General features: G+C 44.6%; 1 protein-coding gene across 3 annotated transcripts in view; it reads right to left on the reverse strand.

The window, feature by feature from the left end:
• mindy3 (MINDY lysine 48 deubiquitinase 3) overlaps positions 1-13,126 on the reverse strand; it is a 150,114-nt gene extending 136,988 nt beyond the window's left edge. For all 3 annotated transcript variants that reach the window (XM_041184573.1, XM_041184572.1, XM_041184571.1), the window contains exons 1-3: positions 12,910-13,126; positions 9,640-9,719; positions 7,878-7,938 (exon numbers count right to left, since the gene is read on the reverse strand). In XM_041184573.1, coding sequence (XP_041040507.1) covers positions 7,878-7,938; positions 9,640-9,719; positions 12,910-12,997 — 229 coding nt within the window. In that variant the 5' untranslated portion in view covers positions 12,998-13,126. The remainder of the gene's footprint in view (positions 1-7,877; positions 7,939-9,639; positions 9,720-12,909) is intronic.
• Positions 13,127-15,776: the final 2,650 nt, after the last annotated feature.

The following is a 15,776-nucleotide window of genomic DNA, read 5'->3' on the forward strand; positions in this document are numbered from 1 at the left end:
TCGACTGCTTGGAATAACCCGTTGTGGCCGGTCCGTAAGGCTGATGGATCCTGGCGGATGACGGTGGACTATCGGCAATTGAACCGCCATACCCCTGCCCTGACGGCGGCGGTACCTGATGCCGTTACCATTATAGGACGAATACAACATCACCCTGGTACTTGGTACGGAGTGATCGATTTAGCTAATGCCTTTTTTACTATCCCAATCCCCGAAGATAGACAGGAACAGTTTGCCTTCACGTGGGAAGGTAGACAGTTCACATTCACACGGTTGCCTCAAGGCTATCTGCACAGCCCCACTATATGTCATAGGATAGTGGCGGAACATTTGGCAAGGTTCGAAGTGCCGGACCATGTAATGGTCTCCCACTACATTGACGATATAATGATACATGGTAGTGGGCAGGCCCAGATACAAACACTGTTGGACGCATTAGTCCAACACATGAAGGGGTACGGATGGGAAATCAACCCGGCAAAGATACAAGGGCCTTCCCAGACTGTGAAGTTCCTGGGGATAATTTGGAATAAAGGGGAACGAGAAGTTACCGAGAAGGCCAGGGATAAAATTCAGGCCTTCGCAGTTCCTCACACGCAAAAGGACGTACAGCAATTTATCGGACTATTTGGCTTTTGGAGGCAACATATACCACATTTGGGACAGATACTGAGACCATTATACCAAATTACCAGGAAGAAGGCAGAGTTTGAATGGACTAACAACCATCAACTCGCCTTCGAGATGGCCAAACAAGCGATACAGCAGGCTGTATCCCTAGGAAAAATACAGTCAGGACCGGTCGAATTGCAGGTTTCGGCACAGGGAGACTATGCAAATTGGAGTCTATGGCAAAAACAAGGACGCGTAAGGAAGCCGTTGGGGTTTTGGTCTCGTAAACTACCCCCGGCGGGGGGGAGGTACACCCCCTTTGAGAAACAACTGTTGTCCTGCTACTGGAGCTTGGTGGAAACCGAGGCCCTGACAGCGGGACACGAAGTAATTATGAGAACGGCTATACCCATTCTCCCGTGGGTAATGAGTGATCCCACTACACATAGGATAGGGACGGCCCAAGAAAGTAGTATCATCAAATGGAAATGGTATGTGTCAGAAAGGGTGAAGACTGGGCAGAAGGGGGTGTCAGTCTTACATGAGCAAGTGGCGGAGGCCCCTGAGGGAGGGGAAGTGAGATTCGAGGTGATTGAATACACAGAATCACCTGTGAAACTTGGGAAAAGGTACGATGAGCTGACGCCGGAAGAGCAAGCCACTGCTTGGTTCGTGGACGGCTCAGCTCAATGGAAGTCAGGACGGCGTAGGTGGAAGGCCGCTGCGTATAATCCAAAGCAAGGGATTACATTGGAAGAATTGGGAGAGGGTAAGAGCAGCCAGTGGGCCGAGCTCAAGGCGGTGCATATGGTAATCATGCAGGCCGGAATTACTGGGGTACACCTATTTTCCGATTCATGGTCAGTAGTTAACGGGATGACTCAGTGGATGCCCACATGGCAGGCCAATCAGTGGATGATCCAAAGTCGGGAAGTATGGGGTAGGCCGCTGTGGGAGGAAATTTGGGAGAAGGCCCAGCATTTAAGGATATTTATCACACACGTGGACGCCCACACGTCCCGAAATGACGCAGAAGCCCTCCATAACCGATATGTTGACGGCATAGTTCGAGCTATGGTAATACAGAGGGACACCTCGGTGGATCTAGCCAGATGGGCACACCAAAAGGCTGGGCATTGGGGGGTACAAGGGACTCTACAATGGGCCCGGGATCGGGGTATAGACCTGCTGGTAGACGATGTAAAAACCGCAGTGAATCAGTGTGAGCAATGCCAACACCAAAGACAGGGAGTGCCCCAGCATATGATGGGGCACATTCACCGAGAAGGCCCCGGCCAAAGCTGGCAGATGGACTTCGTGGGCCCATTGCCCACGTCCCAGGGATGCAGGTACATTTGCACAGCGGTGGACACCATGTCTGGGGTCCTGGTGACCCATCCTTGTCGCCATAATAATCAGCAGGCAACCCTGCGATGTTTAGATATGATAGAACAATTCTACGGGATGCCTATGCAGGTCCAGAGCGACAATGGTTCGCACTTTACGGGAGGGCGGATAAAGCAATGGTGCAACGATAATCATGTCGAATGGATATACCATGTGCCGTATCATCCGCAAGCAGCAGGACTGATTGAACGGATGAATGGGATCTTGAAGTCCTCTCTTCGGAAGGCGGGGGGGGCGAATGATTTGACAAATTGGAAAAAGAACCTCATCCGAGTTGTAAAACAAATTAATAATCGTCCATTGGGGAATGGAGTTACACCCTTAAATAGGATGATAAAGGTATGTGACACGCCCGAGGCGCGTCCCATTAAAATGTGGAAATTCGATGCGGAAGCGGAACTGCCAGTCCGGGCCACCCCGGCATCAGCGGGGCTTGATTTGCGGGCCCTGACTACCCGGACGTTGGTGCCCCAAGTGCCAACGGTAGTTAAAACCGGCTTGGGATTAGTTTGCCCTTCCGGGACTTATGGACACATTCTCCCACGGTCTGGGTTATCGCTGAAAGGGATCGATGTCATGGGTGGAGTTATTGACGCAGACTATCAGGGAGAGATTGGGGTTATCCTAGTCAACATCACCACCGAGCCCTACGTGGTTAATAAGGGGGATAAGATCGCCCAATTGGTAATTAAACCTTGTGACATGTCCACTGTGGAGGAGACGGGGGCCCCTACGAAAATAACCGAACGGGGAACGGGGGGTTTCGGATCCACTGATGTAAAGGGGGCTAAAGTTTGGGTACGCCAGCCAAATGGCCCTCCAAAACCGGCAGAAATAATCGCCCAAGGGAAGGATAGTTTGGTGACAATAATGTATCCAGGGGACTCAGCCTGGCATAATGTGCCGGCAAACCAATGCTACCTCCGAGAAACATGAGCCCACGTCTTCTCGTCACCATAGATCCGGATCATGGCATGGTGGTGGGCCCTGAATGTGCTATGGACTGTTGGAATCCTGGGTCGGAGTATGTCAAGACCCGGGTCGGAAGAAACGAAACACAATGCTGGTGCTCTGGGACAGATCGTCAGCTGGGAAGCCAGTGACCAAGAGCGAAGGCAGGACAATTTTACGTGCCCCTCCGGACAACGATGTGACATTATGACTATCACCAGCAATTGCACGTTGTATCGATGCAAGGGCAGCTTTGAGGATGCAAACACAACAGTGGCCCCGGGCTGCGCACTGACCATTCACACCCGGGTGAATATGTGTTCCGAAGGACAGTGTCATGAGGGTGGTATTGAATGGACTATTATTACCGCCAACGACGAAATGAGGATTACCAATGGGACGCCAATCACTGGCAGAGGCCCAATGGACTGGTTAATCAGGGGAGAGTCTGGCATCCCAAAACATCAACCACCTTCGATGACGTCGTCATTTGATGTTAAACTATGTGTCGGTGATAGCACTAACTGTAGTGTATGTGATGTTGTAACAACTGTGCCTAAAGTACACCACACGCATTTGGCCCCCATAGCATCGACTTGTCAGACAATGGCCAGAACGGCGACGACGGGCATGGTACGCAGGGACAGTAATGGGGATATCCAATGCTATAGACTCTGAAGTGACCCGTACTAAATTATCCAGTACGGGGCAAGCAACTGCACAAGGCCTGTACACTATTGGCCGATGGATGCCGTCGGCCATGATGACGCAGGAAGAGACTGCACGAATTTTGCATGCACATTTGCAAAAAGAACGATTTTTACGAATAGTCACTTCGCCTAATGTTCAGGCCTGGCGAGGGGTGTGGAACGTATCTGAGAAATTATGGATGAACACCTATCCGGACAAAACATGGTGTAATGCAACGCTGTGTAAAGGACATTTTGTAACCTTGAATGTAACTGATTTTGTGACGGTGTGCCGATATTACGTATTGCCGGTCATTACATCTGATGGATATTACTTTCTCAAAACAAAAGGGAATTGGTTCAGTCCGGACACCAATCTTACCTATGACTTGTCCGCGTGTGAGCAGGCGGATCAAGGAAAGGCCTGTCTGTTGATGGATCGATATCGAGACCCGTGCCTTACAGAAGACACGGCTTTGTGTGAATGGATGATTGAGGCACCCCGAGATATGATGTGGCAGATTGGTCCCCATACGCTCTGTGTGGCCACTAGTCATGCCCATGCCTTACTCCCGACGACCCCTTTTTCAGGTTGCCTTACTGGCATCTATCGATGGCGGTGGCAGAACCATACTTACCTATTGACCAATTACAGCGGAACGCAACACCTCACCACTATGCAGTGGCAGGTATGGCTGCACCCTTGGAGTATCTCGCTAGAGCGTTTTAAACAGGCCCTCGATCGCTCGGAAGAGCTAAAGCAGATATTGCGACAACATCAAATCAATGTTACCCGGGTGACTGTGTCCACCTTTACACATGGCCAACACGCTGCTCATGTAGTAGAGGTGGAATCCGCCCATCACTGGTGGGATCTGTTCAATGGGCTGTCAACTACGGCACGACGTTCCCTATTTCCTCCGTTGTTCATTTTAATCGGAGTTTTAGTGATTCTGACCTGTTGTAATATACTGACCTGTACGTATGTTTGCCGTGTGCGGCAGCAACTGGAACAAAACATGTACATGTTATAACAATGTATTGCTTATTATTATGTATTTGTATAATCGTTACATGTATTGGGCCAATCAGTGGAATGTAATATAAGGGGTTAACATGGTGTCCCAATACATGCAAGATTGGATCCAGGCACCAGTCGACCTAGAACACAAGACGTTGCTAAGAGACTTCCTGTTATCTACTGAAGGGAGTCGGAGCCAAAACCGCATGGGAAACAATGTGTTGGACGAGTGCCCAACGCGGACTCAGTGAACTCGGCAAGTAGCGCATATATAAGCCTGGAAAGTCCCCAGTTCGGGGAGTCTGCTCTGGGTTAAGCTAATCGCTGAGCGTGGGTCACAGGCGGCACCTCCGCAGAACTGACGGCTCCCAGTTCCAGTAATTCGTGGAGTAAGTATATAGCCAATTATGCCAGACCCGTTGTGAGTATCGGACCTGGTTTCTATCCTATGTAGGCTAGGTAGGAAACAAGCAAAATAAAATAATATTATCCTAGCAAGCTAGTCTCCTGTTCTTTGTTTCCGCATCAAACTACCCGCCTGCGAACCTGATCCTCATAATTTCTTAGAACAATTGTGCAGTTGGAGGTGCCATCTTTCAGATGCACAGTTAAACCAAGGTCCCATTTGCCTACTTGGGGAGATGTGAAAGATCCCATGGCACTCTATGTCAAAAACAGCAGGGGAGTAATCTCCGGCATCTTGGTTAACATTTATCCCACAATCAACATCACACATTATCTGGGCATTAGCACATTGCCGTTTGTAGTAGTTTGCTGAGCGCAAATCAGTTGCCACGTGTCCTACCTTACAACAATGACTACACTTCAAAAAAAGTACTTAATTGGCTGTAAAGTGCCTTGAGATGTAAGCTAGTCAACAAAAGCGCAATATAATTGCAAGTCTTCATTTATTTCTGGATTTTTAAAAACAATTTTGACTTAATAAATAAAATTCTTAAACTGCTGTGGCACGGTTTAAATATTCATTTTCCGGATTATCATCCGAACCTCTGGATAATCACAGAATCACAGTGCAGAAGAGGCCCTTCGACACATTGAGTCTGCACCGAAATGTGAGAAACACCTGACCTACCTACCTAATCCCATTTACTAGCACTTGGACCATAGCCTTGAATGCTATGATGTGCCAAGTGCTCATCCAGGTATTTTTTAAAGGATGTGAGGCAACCCACCTCCACCACCCTCCCAGGCAACACATTCCAGGCCATCACCTGGGTAAAAAAGTTTTTCCTCACAACCTCCCCAAATCTCCAGCCCCTCACCTTGAACTTATGCCCCCTTGTGACTGACCCTCTGACCCTTCAACTAAGGGGAACAGCTGCTCCCTATCCACCCTGTCCATGCCCCTCATCATCTTGTACACCTCAATCAAGTCGCCCCTCAGTCTTCTCTGCTCCAACGAAAACAACCCAAGTCTATCCAACCTCCCTTCATAACTTAAATGTTTCATCCCAGGCAACATCCTGGCAAGTCTCCTCTGTACCCCCTCCAGTGAAATCACATCCTTCCTATAATGTGGTGACCAGAACTGCACATAGTACTCCAGCTGTGGCCTCACCAAGGTTCTATACAACTCCAACATGACCTCCCCACTTTTGTAATCTATGCCTCGATTGATAAGGGCAAGTATCCCGTATGCCTTTTTCACCACCCTGCTAACATGCCCCTCTGCCTTCAGATATCTATGGACACACATACCAAGGTCCCTTTGTTACTCAGAACTTCCTAGTGTCATGCCGTTCATTGAATACTTCCTTGCCAAATTATTCCTTCACACTTTTCAGGGTGAAATTCCATCTGCCACTTATCTGCCCAGTTGATCATCCCGTCTATATCTCCCTGTAGCCCAAGACACACAACCTCACTGATAATCATCCGGCCAATCTTTGTGTCATCCGCAAACTTACTAATCCTAACCCCCACATAGTCATCTATGTTGTTTATATAAATGACAAATAATAGGGGACCCAGCACAGATCCCTGTGGTACATCACAGGACACTGGCTTCTGTCATCGTCCTCTGTCTCCTACAACTAAGCCAATTTTGAATCCACCTCTTCAAATTACCCTGTATCCCATGTGCATTTGCCTTCTTTATAAGTCTCCCATGTGGGACCTTGTCAAAGGCTTTGCTGAAATCCATACAAACTACATCAACTGTACTACCCTCATCTACACATCTGGTCACTTCCTCAAAAAATTCAATCAAATTTGTTAGGCATGACCTTCCTCTGACAAAGCCATGCTGAATATCCCTGATCAAACCTTGCCTCTCCAAGTGGAGATAGATAGTCTCCTTCAGAACTTTCTCCAATAGTTTCCCTACCACTGACGTGAGACTCACTGGTCTGTAGTTCCCTGGCTTATTTCTACAACCCTTCTTAAATAGCGGAACCACATTAGCTGTTCTCCAGTCCTCTGGCACCTCCTCCATGGCCAGAGAGGAATTAAAAATTTGGGTCAGAGCCCCTGCCATCTCCTCCCTTAGCAGTCTGGGACACAAATCATCTGGACCTGGAGATTTGCCCACTTTTGAGCCTGCCAACACCTCCAATACACTCCCGATATCAATTTGTTCAAGAACCTCGCAGTCTCTCTCCCTGAGTTCGATACCTTCATCCTCATTCTCTTGAGTGAGTAGCTGGTAACAGAACCACTAACCAATTTCCAATAACATATGAGCAATCTTATATGAGCAATCTTATAGATTTTCTTTTTCTGTTTTATGTCTTTTTTTGCGTCTGTTACAAGATTTGCAATTGAAAGTCAGCTTTGTAAAAAGTGTAAACAATTTGATGGATTGCCCTTGTATGGCTTGCCTCCTGCTAATTGGAACTTTTCTATCTGTGCACTTGCAAGAATTATATATCTGAGCAAATTAGTATGGATAGAGAATAGTCAATGAGAAAATCATGACAGAAGTTTTCAGGCTGTAAGCAGATTTGAAACGTAAAGCCTACATTTAAATTGTGAAGCAGAGTGTATACAAGACTTCTAGCGAAATAGAAAGATCAATATGAAAAATGCTGGCCTAAAAATCATATGTATATTAAGTAACATCTGCTTGTAATGGGCCACACCAAATACAACTCGCATTTAAATGTATTAAAACTAATCTTTCTACACATTTGAACATTGGCAGACCTTGGGTGAATTGATAGGGTAAGTTACTATACCTGTACAATCTCGCCAATTTGGTTTGTCAGATTTAAACAGGAAATTCTTTAGAAGATAGGCCTGTAAAAAGTACACAAAATAAATCAAATCAGTGCAGAGTTGAAATTGCAATGAACGACATAATGTAATATAAGCCTCATTTAGCCAACACTGTAAACGGTTCTCTCTCTTCATGTACTGTCCCTCTCTTCTTTAAATCTGCCATCATCACCACTCTCTTCAAAAAAGACAACTCTAGATCCCACCGTCCTGCAAATTATCGTCCCATCTCCAACTTACCTTTCCTCTTCAAAGTCCTTGGATGTCTCCCAAATCCATTGTCATCTTTCTTGGAACACTATGCTTGAATTCCTCCAATCAGGATTCCACCCCAGCCACAGTACTGAAACAGCTCTTATCAAAGTCACAAATGATATCCTATATGACTGCGACAAAGGTAAATTTTGCCATCTTGTCTTCCTTGACCTGTCTGCGACCTTTGATACAGTTGATCATACCATCCTCTTCCAAAGCCTCCCTGCTGTCATCCAGCTGATTGGGACTGTTCTCAGCTGGTTCCATTCTTATCTATCCAATCATAGCCACAGAATCACTTGCAATGGTTTCTCTTCCTCCTCCCATATCATTATCTCTGGAGTTCCTCAAGGATCTATCCTTGGCCTCTTCCTATTGTTCATCTGCATATGGCCCTTTGGCAACGGAAGATCACGTATACTGACCACTCCCAGCTCTACCTTACCACCACTTCTCTCAACTCCTCCACCGTTGTTAACTTATCAGACTGTTTATGCAACATTCAGTACTGTGTGAGCCGAAATTTCCACCAACTAAAGATTGGGAAGACTGAAGTCTCTGTTTTTGTTCCCACTTCAAAGTCCATTCCTAACTTTGGCTCCATTCCTTTCCTTGGCAACAGTTTAAGATTAATCCAGTTTGTTCGCAACCTTGGGGTCACATTTGATGCTGAGATGAGCTTCCAGCCTCATATTCTTGCCATCACTAAGACCAAATAATTCCTCCAATTCTGGCCTCCTGAGTGATTTTAACTGCTCCATCATTGATAGCCATGACTTCAGTTGCCTAGGCCTCAAGCTCTGGAATACCCCCCAACAAACCTTTCCGCCTCTCTGTGTTGCTTTCCTCCTTCAAGATGCTCCTTATAATCTAGCCCTTTGACCAAGCTTTTGTTAATCCGAGCTAACCGAGCTAATATCTTAGGTGGTTCAGTGTCATAAATTGTTTGGTCTTGGCCAAGGATAGGTCCTTGAGGAGTGCCAGAGATAATATTTTGGAGGAGGAAGAGAAACCATTGCAAGTGATTCTATGGTTATGATTGGATAGATAAGAATGGAACCATGTGAGAGCAGTCCCACTCAAGATGATTGAAGGCACTATATATAAATTGTTATTTAATCAGCAGTCTACCAGAGCAACAATGAAACTAAGAGAAATTAGGCTAAATTAATAATGGATAATTAATAATAATGTACTACTTGAATACTGGGATCAGTAGAAACTTAGTAGCAATGAGTTGGCCCATCAAGGCCCAAACTTATTTGGAATGAATCACTTGAGAAAAAGTGAAACTTTTTAAAATTGCGGGTGGGAGGAATATTTCTCGAAGCAATTCCTTTAAAGGAACACCTAAAATGACTTCTTGTATTACTTAATAAATACAAGATAACTTCTGTACTTCATCTCACAGTCAATTTCCAGCAAAACATTGAACAGATCAATAAGTTATCACTCCATGAACTGTACCTGAACAGGTGCAATTACTGCACAGGGACCCCCTTCAAATTGTTCCAAGGCCGTAGATTCTGATTGACTTAAAACAAATCCTGTAAAGGAAATTTGAGAGGTATAATAAAGGTTGGGAATGGAGACAACAGTCCATGATATCTCAGCTAGTAACTGTCTGCTATAGTAGCCACATATGGGGGATTTAATTCTGGACGTGTTCTCAGGTTGCTGATCTCAATCACAACAGTTGGGAAGCTCTAATTAACCTCAGCATCACTGGGCAAGCAGGGTTTTTAATTTCTTTTTGGAATTGTACGTGCGTAGGTGTTATTTTACAGAGCCATACACAGCTGCAATGAGTGCCATAGTCATACAACCTGACAACTTTCACCATTAAGGCATAAACATCAACTGACATTTGTAGAAAACAGTCCAGGGCAACAGCACTCTGAAATATATCCTACGGTTTACATTGCACTTTCAAAAACCCAAGAAATTCCCAAAGCACATCAATCAATTGCATACTTCCAAGGTGCAGTCACTGTTGTGATGTAGAATAACTTCCAGCTAACCCATTTTAGTGATGGTGGTTGAGGGATTTATATTGCTGAGGTCGCTGTGGAAATTTCCCTTATCTTCGTCAAATAGCATCATGGGATCCTTTGTGACCACCCAAGGGCAAACGGGGACCCGACTTTGTAGCTCATCCAAAAGATGACACCCCCTAGTCTCTCAGTATTGCACAGAAGTGTTAGCCTAGATTCTGTGCTCAACTTTATATGCAATAAGGCTTGAGCCCCATAAAGTTTAGGCTGGCTATGGAAAAGGACAAAGAACAATCCAGAGCAGGGAATTCCAAAGTCTTCGATGAGCACATAACAGTAAAGGGAGGAGTAGGGACTAGGGGGCTTATATATATAAGCTATTAAATGAATACTTTGCATCTATCTTTACTGTGGAAGAATATGCTATCAAGGCCATGATGAAAAAGGAGGTAAGTCAGACACTAGGAGGATTTAAAATTGAAGAAGTACTGGGGTGGTTGTCTGTACTTAAAAGTTGATATGGCACCAGAATCAGATGAGATGCATCTAAGGATACTGAGGGAAGCGAGCGTGGAAATTGCCAAGGCACTAGCCATAATTTTTCAGTCTTGCTTAGATTCAGGGCTGGTGCCAGAGGACTGGAATTGCAAACGTTACACCCTTGTTCAAAAAAAGTGCGTAAAGGTAAACACAGCAACTACAGGCCAGTCAGTTTAACTCTGGTGGTGGGGAAACTTCTAGAAACTATAACTCAGGACAAAATTAATCGTCACATGGACGAATGCTGGTTAATTGAGGAAAGCCAGCATGAATCTCAAGGGAAAATCATGTTTAATTAACTTGGGATTTTTTTGAAAGCATAACAGAGAGGGCTCACGAAGGCAATGCTGCTGATGTGGTGTACATGGACTTCTAAAAGGTATTTGATAGTGTTGCAAAACAGGCTTTTGGGCAAAGTTATAGCTCACTGAATAAAAGGGACAGTAGCAACAGGGTCATGAAATTGGCTGAGTGACAGAAAACAGAATAGTGGTTAATCGAGGTTTATTGGGCTGGAGGAAGGAGTTTCCCAGTGGTCAGTGTTGGGACCCTTGCTTTCCTGATATATATTAATGACCTAGACCTTGGTGTACAGGGCACAATTAAAAATTTGCGGATGATACGAAACTTGGAAGCATTGAGAACTGTGAGGAGGATAATGTAGAATGCTTCGACAGATGGCAGATGAAGTTCAATGCGAAGAAGTATGAAGTGATTCATTTTGGTTTGGAAGAATATGGAGACACGATATAAAATAAGGGGTACAATTCTAAAAGGGATGCTGGAGCATAGGGACCTGGATATACATGCATAAGTCATTGAAGGTGGCAGGACAGGTTGAATGAGCAGTTAAAAAAGTATCCCAGTACTCTACACCGCTATTAATAAAAACAAGAACAAGGAGGTTATGTTGAACTTATATAAGACACTAGTTCAGCGTCAGCTGGAGATTGCATCCAATTTTTAAAAATATATTCATTCATAGGATGCGAGTGTTGCTGACAAGGCCAGCATTTAATGCCCATTCCTGATTGCCATTGAAATAGCTGAGCAAGCCATTTAGTTCAAAGGGCATTTAAGAGTCAACCACCTTGTTGTGGATCTGGAGTCACATGTAGGCCAGATCAGGTAAGGACAGCAGATTTCCCTCCCTTAAGGACATTAATGAACCAGATGGGTTTTTAAAACAATCAACAATAGTTTCTTGGTCACCATTGCTGGGATTAGCTTTCAATTTAAGATTTATTAATTGAATTTAAATTCCACAAGCTACTGTGATGAGATTTGAACCCATATCCCCATTGGATGGGCCTGTGCCTCTGGATTTCCAGTCCAATGACATTACACAGTGCAGTTCTGGGCACCGCACTTTAAGATGTAAAGGCATTGGAGTGAACACAGAAAAGATTGATGAGAATGATTCCAGGGTCCATTATGAAGATAGATTGGAGAAGTTGGGACTGTTTTCCTTGGATTAAAGAGGGCTGAGAGATTTGATGCAGGTATTCAAAACAGAGCAGAAAGGGAGAAACTGTTCCCACTTGTGAACGGATGGAGAACGAGAGGGCAGAGATTTAAATTAACTGGCAAAAGATGCAAAAGTGATGAGATAAAGCTTTTTACGCAGCGTGTGGTTGTGGCCTGGAATGCACTGCTTGACAGCGTAGTGGAGGCAGGTTCAATCGAGGCATTCAAATGGGAATTAGACTTATCCGAAAAGGAAGAACATGCATGGTTACAGGGAGAAGGCAGGAGAAAGGTACTAACTGAAGTGTTATTTTGGAAAGCTGGCGCAGACACGATGGGCTAAATGGTCTCCTTCTGCACTGTAACAGTTCTGTGAAACCACAATCTCCTGATTCAGTGGGTGACATCATCCAGTAAAGCAACAACCAGAAATTAAGGGATAAAAATTTGGAGGGGGGAGGTAAGAAAGGAGAAGGCAACTGGGAGTGCAGAGGAAAATGGAACACAATCAGATTGATGTGGCATAATGAGGGCTGCGGGCTGAGGTTGGGGGTGGGGGGAGTTGGAGGGATAGGACATAAAGGTGTATAGTGGGACGGTGAAGCGTGTTTGTGGGTACAATCCCGAGGTGAGAGCCCCCGGGGGTTGGAGTGAGCTTGAATTTGTGCGAGGACTCGGTCAGCCCGGGGTGGGGGTTGGCCTGGAGCAGGATCGGGTGCCAGGGTGGGGCCGCTACCTTGGGTCCATCTGCGGAAGACGGAATCAGACAGTGCGCTGTTCGGGCGTTTCCCCCACACCAGCTCCGCCAGCTCGATATTATACATGTCCTAGCCGGAGCTACTGCTCAGACACACGCTGTATAAAGCCGCCCTCCGTCCTCTTGCTGCCCCAATTCCCCTTCAGGCTCCAGCCTCCGCCGACATTTCAGACCTTTGATACATCCGGGAACCTCCTCCCAATAGAACCGGAAGTGACAGTAATACACATGCGCCCGAGCAGACCAATTGGCGGCGAGGTTAAAGGGCAGCAGCTAGCGCTGGGTTTCCTCGAGCCTATTGTCGAGTGGGTGGAGAGGAGTGTTTTGGAATGCACTCTGCAAAGACAGTCTGTTGCAGTTTGTTGCATGTTAGCTTCTTTATCAGTCTAGTATTCCATAAATTCTTAGTATCATTAAAGACTTTGCAAAGATCAAAAAGAGTTGTTGAAAATCTTGGCTGAGAGATATAAGGGTTTTCAGTTGTTTCATTTCGCCTTAGGTAGCCCCTCTGAAAAGATGAGGGATGTTTTGTACTCCCACCCACGCCCGCCAAATAACTGTAACATTACTTAAGGTCATAGTTTACAATTGAAACCTTTCCTTTTGGTCATGTACAAATCCAAGACTGACCTGTGATCTCAATTCATCCCTAACACTGATAATGATTTGTAGAGGGTGGCAGTTTGCATTGATCTGTTGGTCAGCTTACTGCAGAGAGAGACCAACTCATGGTGAGCAAGTGATGTGTAATCTGTCCTCAGAAAAGGAGATTCAGCAGTTGCAATTTCCAGCATGAACAGGGCGATAGACACAATCCTCTGCAGCCAATAGTCTGAGTCCAGAAGGCTGTGTTGCTTGCCCAGTGCCAGCATTGAGGACATCTGCTCTGGGCTAGAGAGGAACTTGCAGTGGAACAGGGAAGAGCCAGTTGTTGTGATCCAACAACATAGGTAGGATTAGGAAAAAGCTTCTGCCTAAGGAATATGAGCAGCTAGGGGCTAAATTAAAAAGCAGACCCTCAAAGGTAATAACCTCTAGATTATTATATAAACCATGAGCAAATTGGATTTGGGTAAATAAGATTATGCAGTTAAATGCATGGCTCAAAGATTGGCGTAGGGGTTTCAATTCATGGGGTACTGGCACCAGTACTGGGGAAAGTGGAAGCTATACTATTGGGACAGTCTTCACCTGATCTGTCCTGGGATCAGCATTCTGGCGAGCCAAAGATCTGTCAACAAGTAAATGTAACACCACTGGAATTGAGTAAAATTAGATATGAGACCAGCAAAGACAAAAGCCAGGATTTTTTTGCCCTGCCATGGTGGGACCTGCCACAGGCAATGTGGTGGGCTAGCCAAAAGTCCATTGACTTTTGGCAGGACTGGAAGATCTCAGCCAAAGAGGTACAGATACATCTCTGTTATGACCGATGCAGATGGTAGAGCGGTATTATTTAAAAATCCCAGAGGGAAACTAGTAAACAACTGTCATAACCTATAATTTTAAGTCTTATGTTTGAGATGCGACTCTAAATTCAGGAATCAGACCACCAGTTCTCAAGGCTTTACATTAAACTAATTGAAACATTTTATCAATTTACACAGGTTAAAATATATATGCATGGCTACAAATTACTACTATCATAACTTTTAACAAATTCCCAAACTAATCTCCATTAAGGCAACAGCAACCCAAAGACTTAATCAAATACCAGCAAAGCATTTTCACCTTACAAATTCAAAATGAAGTTCCTTTCACTTTGGTTCCTTTGCAGACACAGTGGTAGGCTTACAGACTTTGATGTTACATGCCCCTGCCCTACACACACGAAACTGCTTTCTGTAATACCCAGCACTCCCCTTTGATTGCAAATTCTCATTGTATCATCAGGCCCTTTGAACTCCACCTCTTCTAACAGTAAAAGCCCTTTCATGGTACCATTTTTATTAGTAATATAAACATTGCTTGGTATCGGCTAGCGAGGTGCCAGGTTTCACTTGCTTTCTTGAATGCTCTATTCAACAAAATGCAAATGCACTCTACCTCTCTTACATCTCAAAACCAGTATACATCAAAGCACCCAGACTAGTTGGCTTTAATCCAATTAAGACACACTCACAGACTAAGCCTCTATTTAAAAAAAATAATTTCCAATAATATATACAGTAATAGCTTCATGACATCCCCCCATCGAAAAATGAACCATCATAATTCTAAAAGACAGCTTCATTTTTAATAACCCATCTCACACTACCTCTTATACTTATTACGCTATTACATTACCAGATGCATGCATTAACATAACAACACATATACACAAGTCCTTGGTATCAACAGAAATCACTCCAGTTCAGTGTCTAGGTTTTTTAAAAAATATTCCCATTTCCCTTCAAGCTTCAAACTCTTGATAACGCATCTGTGAACAGATTTTCTCTTCCAACAATATGTATAATCCACAGATTAAATGGTTGTAATTGTCTCTAAATTTGTCCAAAAACTTCAAAGGATTGTGGTCTGTATAAACAATTATTTCTGATGAATTGTTTGCAACATAAATTTCAAAATGCTGCAATGCTAACACCAAACCCAAAGTCTCTTTTTTGATCGTTGAATATCTTTTCTGTTGTACATTCAGCTTCTGTGAAAAATACCCTATCGATTTTTCAATTCCAGGGTCATCTTCTTGAAACAGTACAGCCCCAATGCTTACATCGCATGCGTCAATGGCCAACTTGAATTGCTTGGCATAATTGGGGACTGCCAAATCTGGTGTCATAGTTAATACAGTTTTCAAACTATCAAATGACTTCTGACACTCCAGTGTCCATTGAAACTTCTTGTTC

This window comes from Carcharodon carcharias, chromosome 3 (assembly GCF_017639515.1).
Source record: "Carcharodon carcharias isolate sCarCar2 chromosome 3, sCarCar2.pri, whole genome shotgun sequence".
Classification (NCBI taxonomy): Eukaryota; Metazoa; Chordata; class Chondrichthyes; order Lamniformes; family Lamnidae; genus Carcharodon; species Carcharodon carcharias.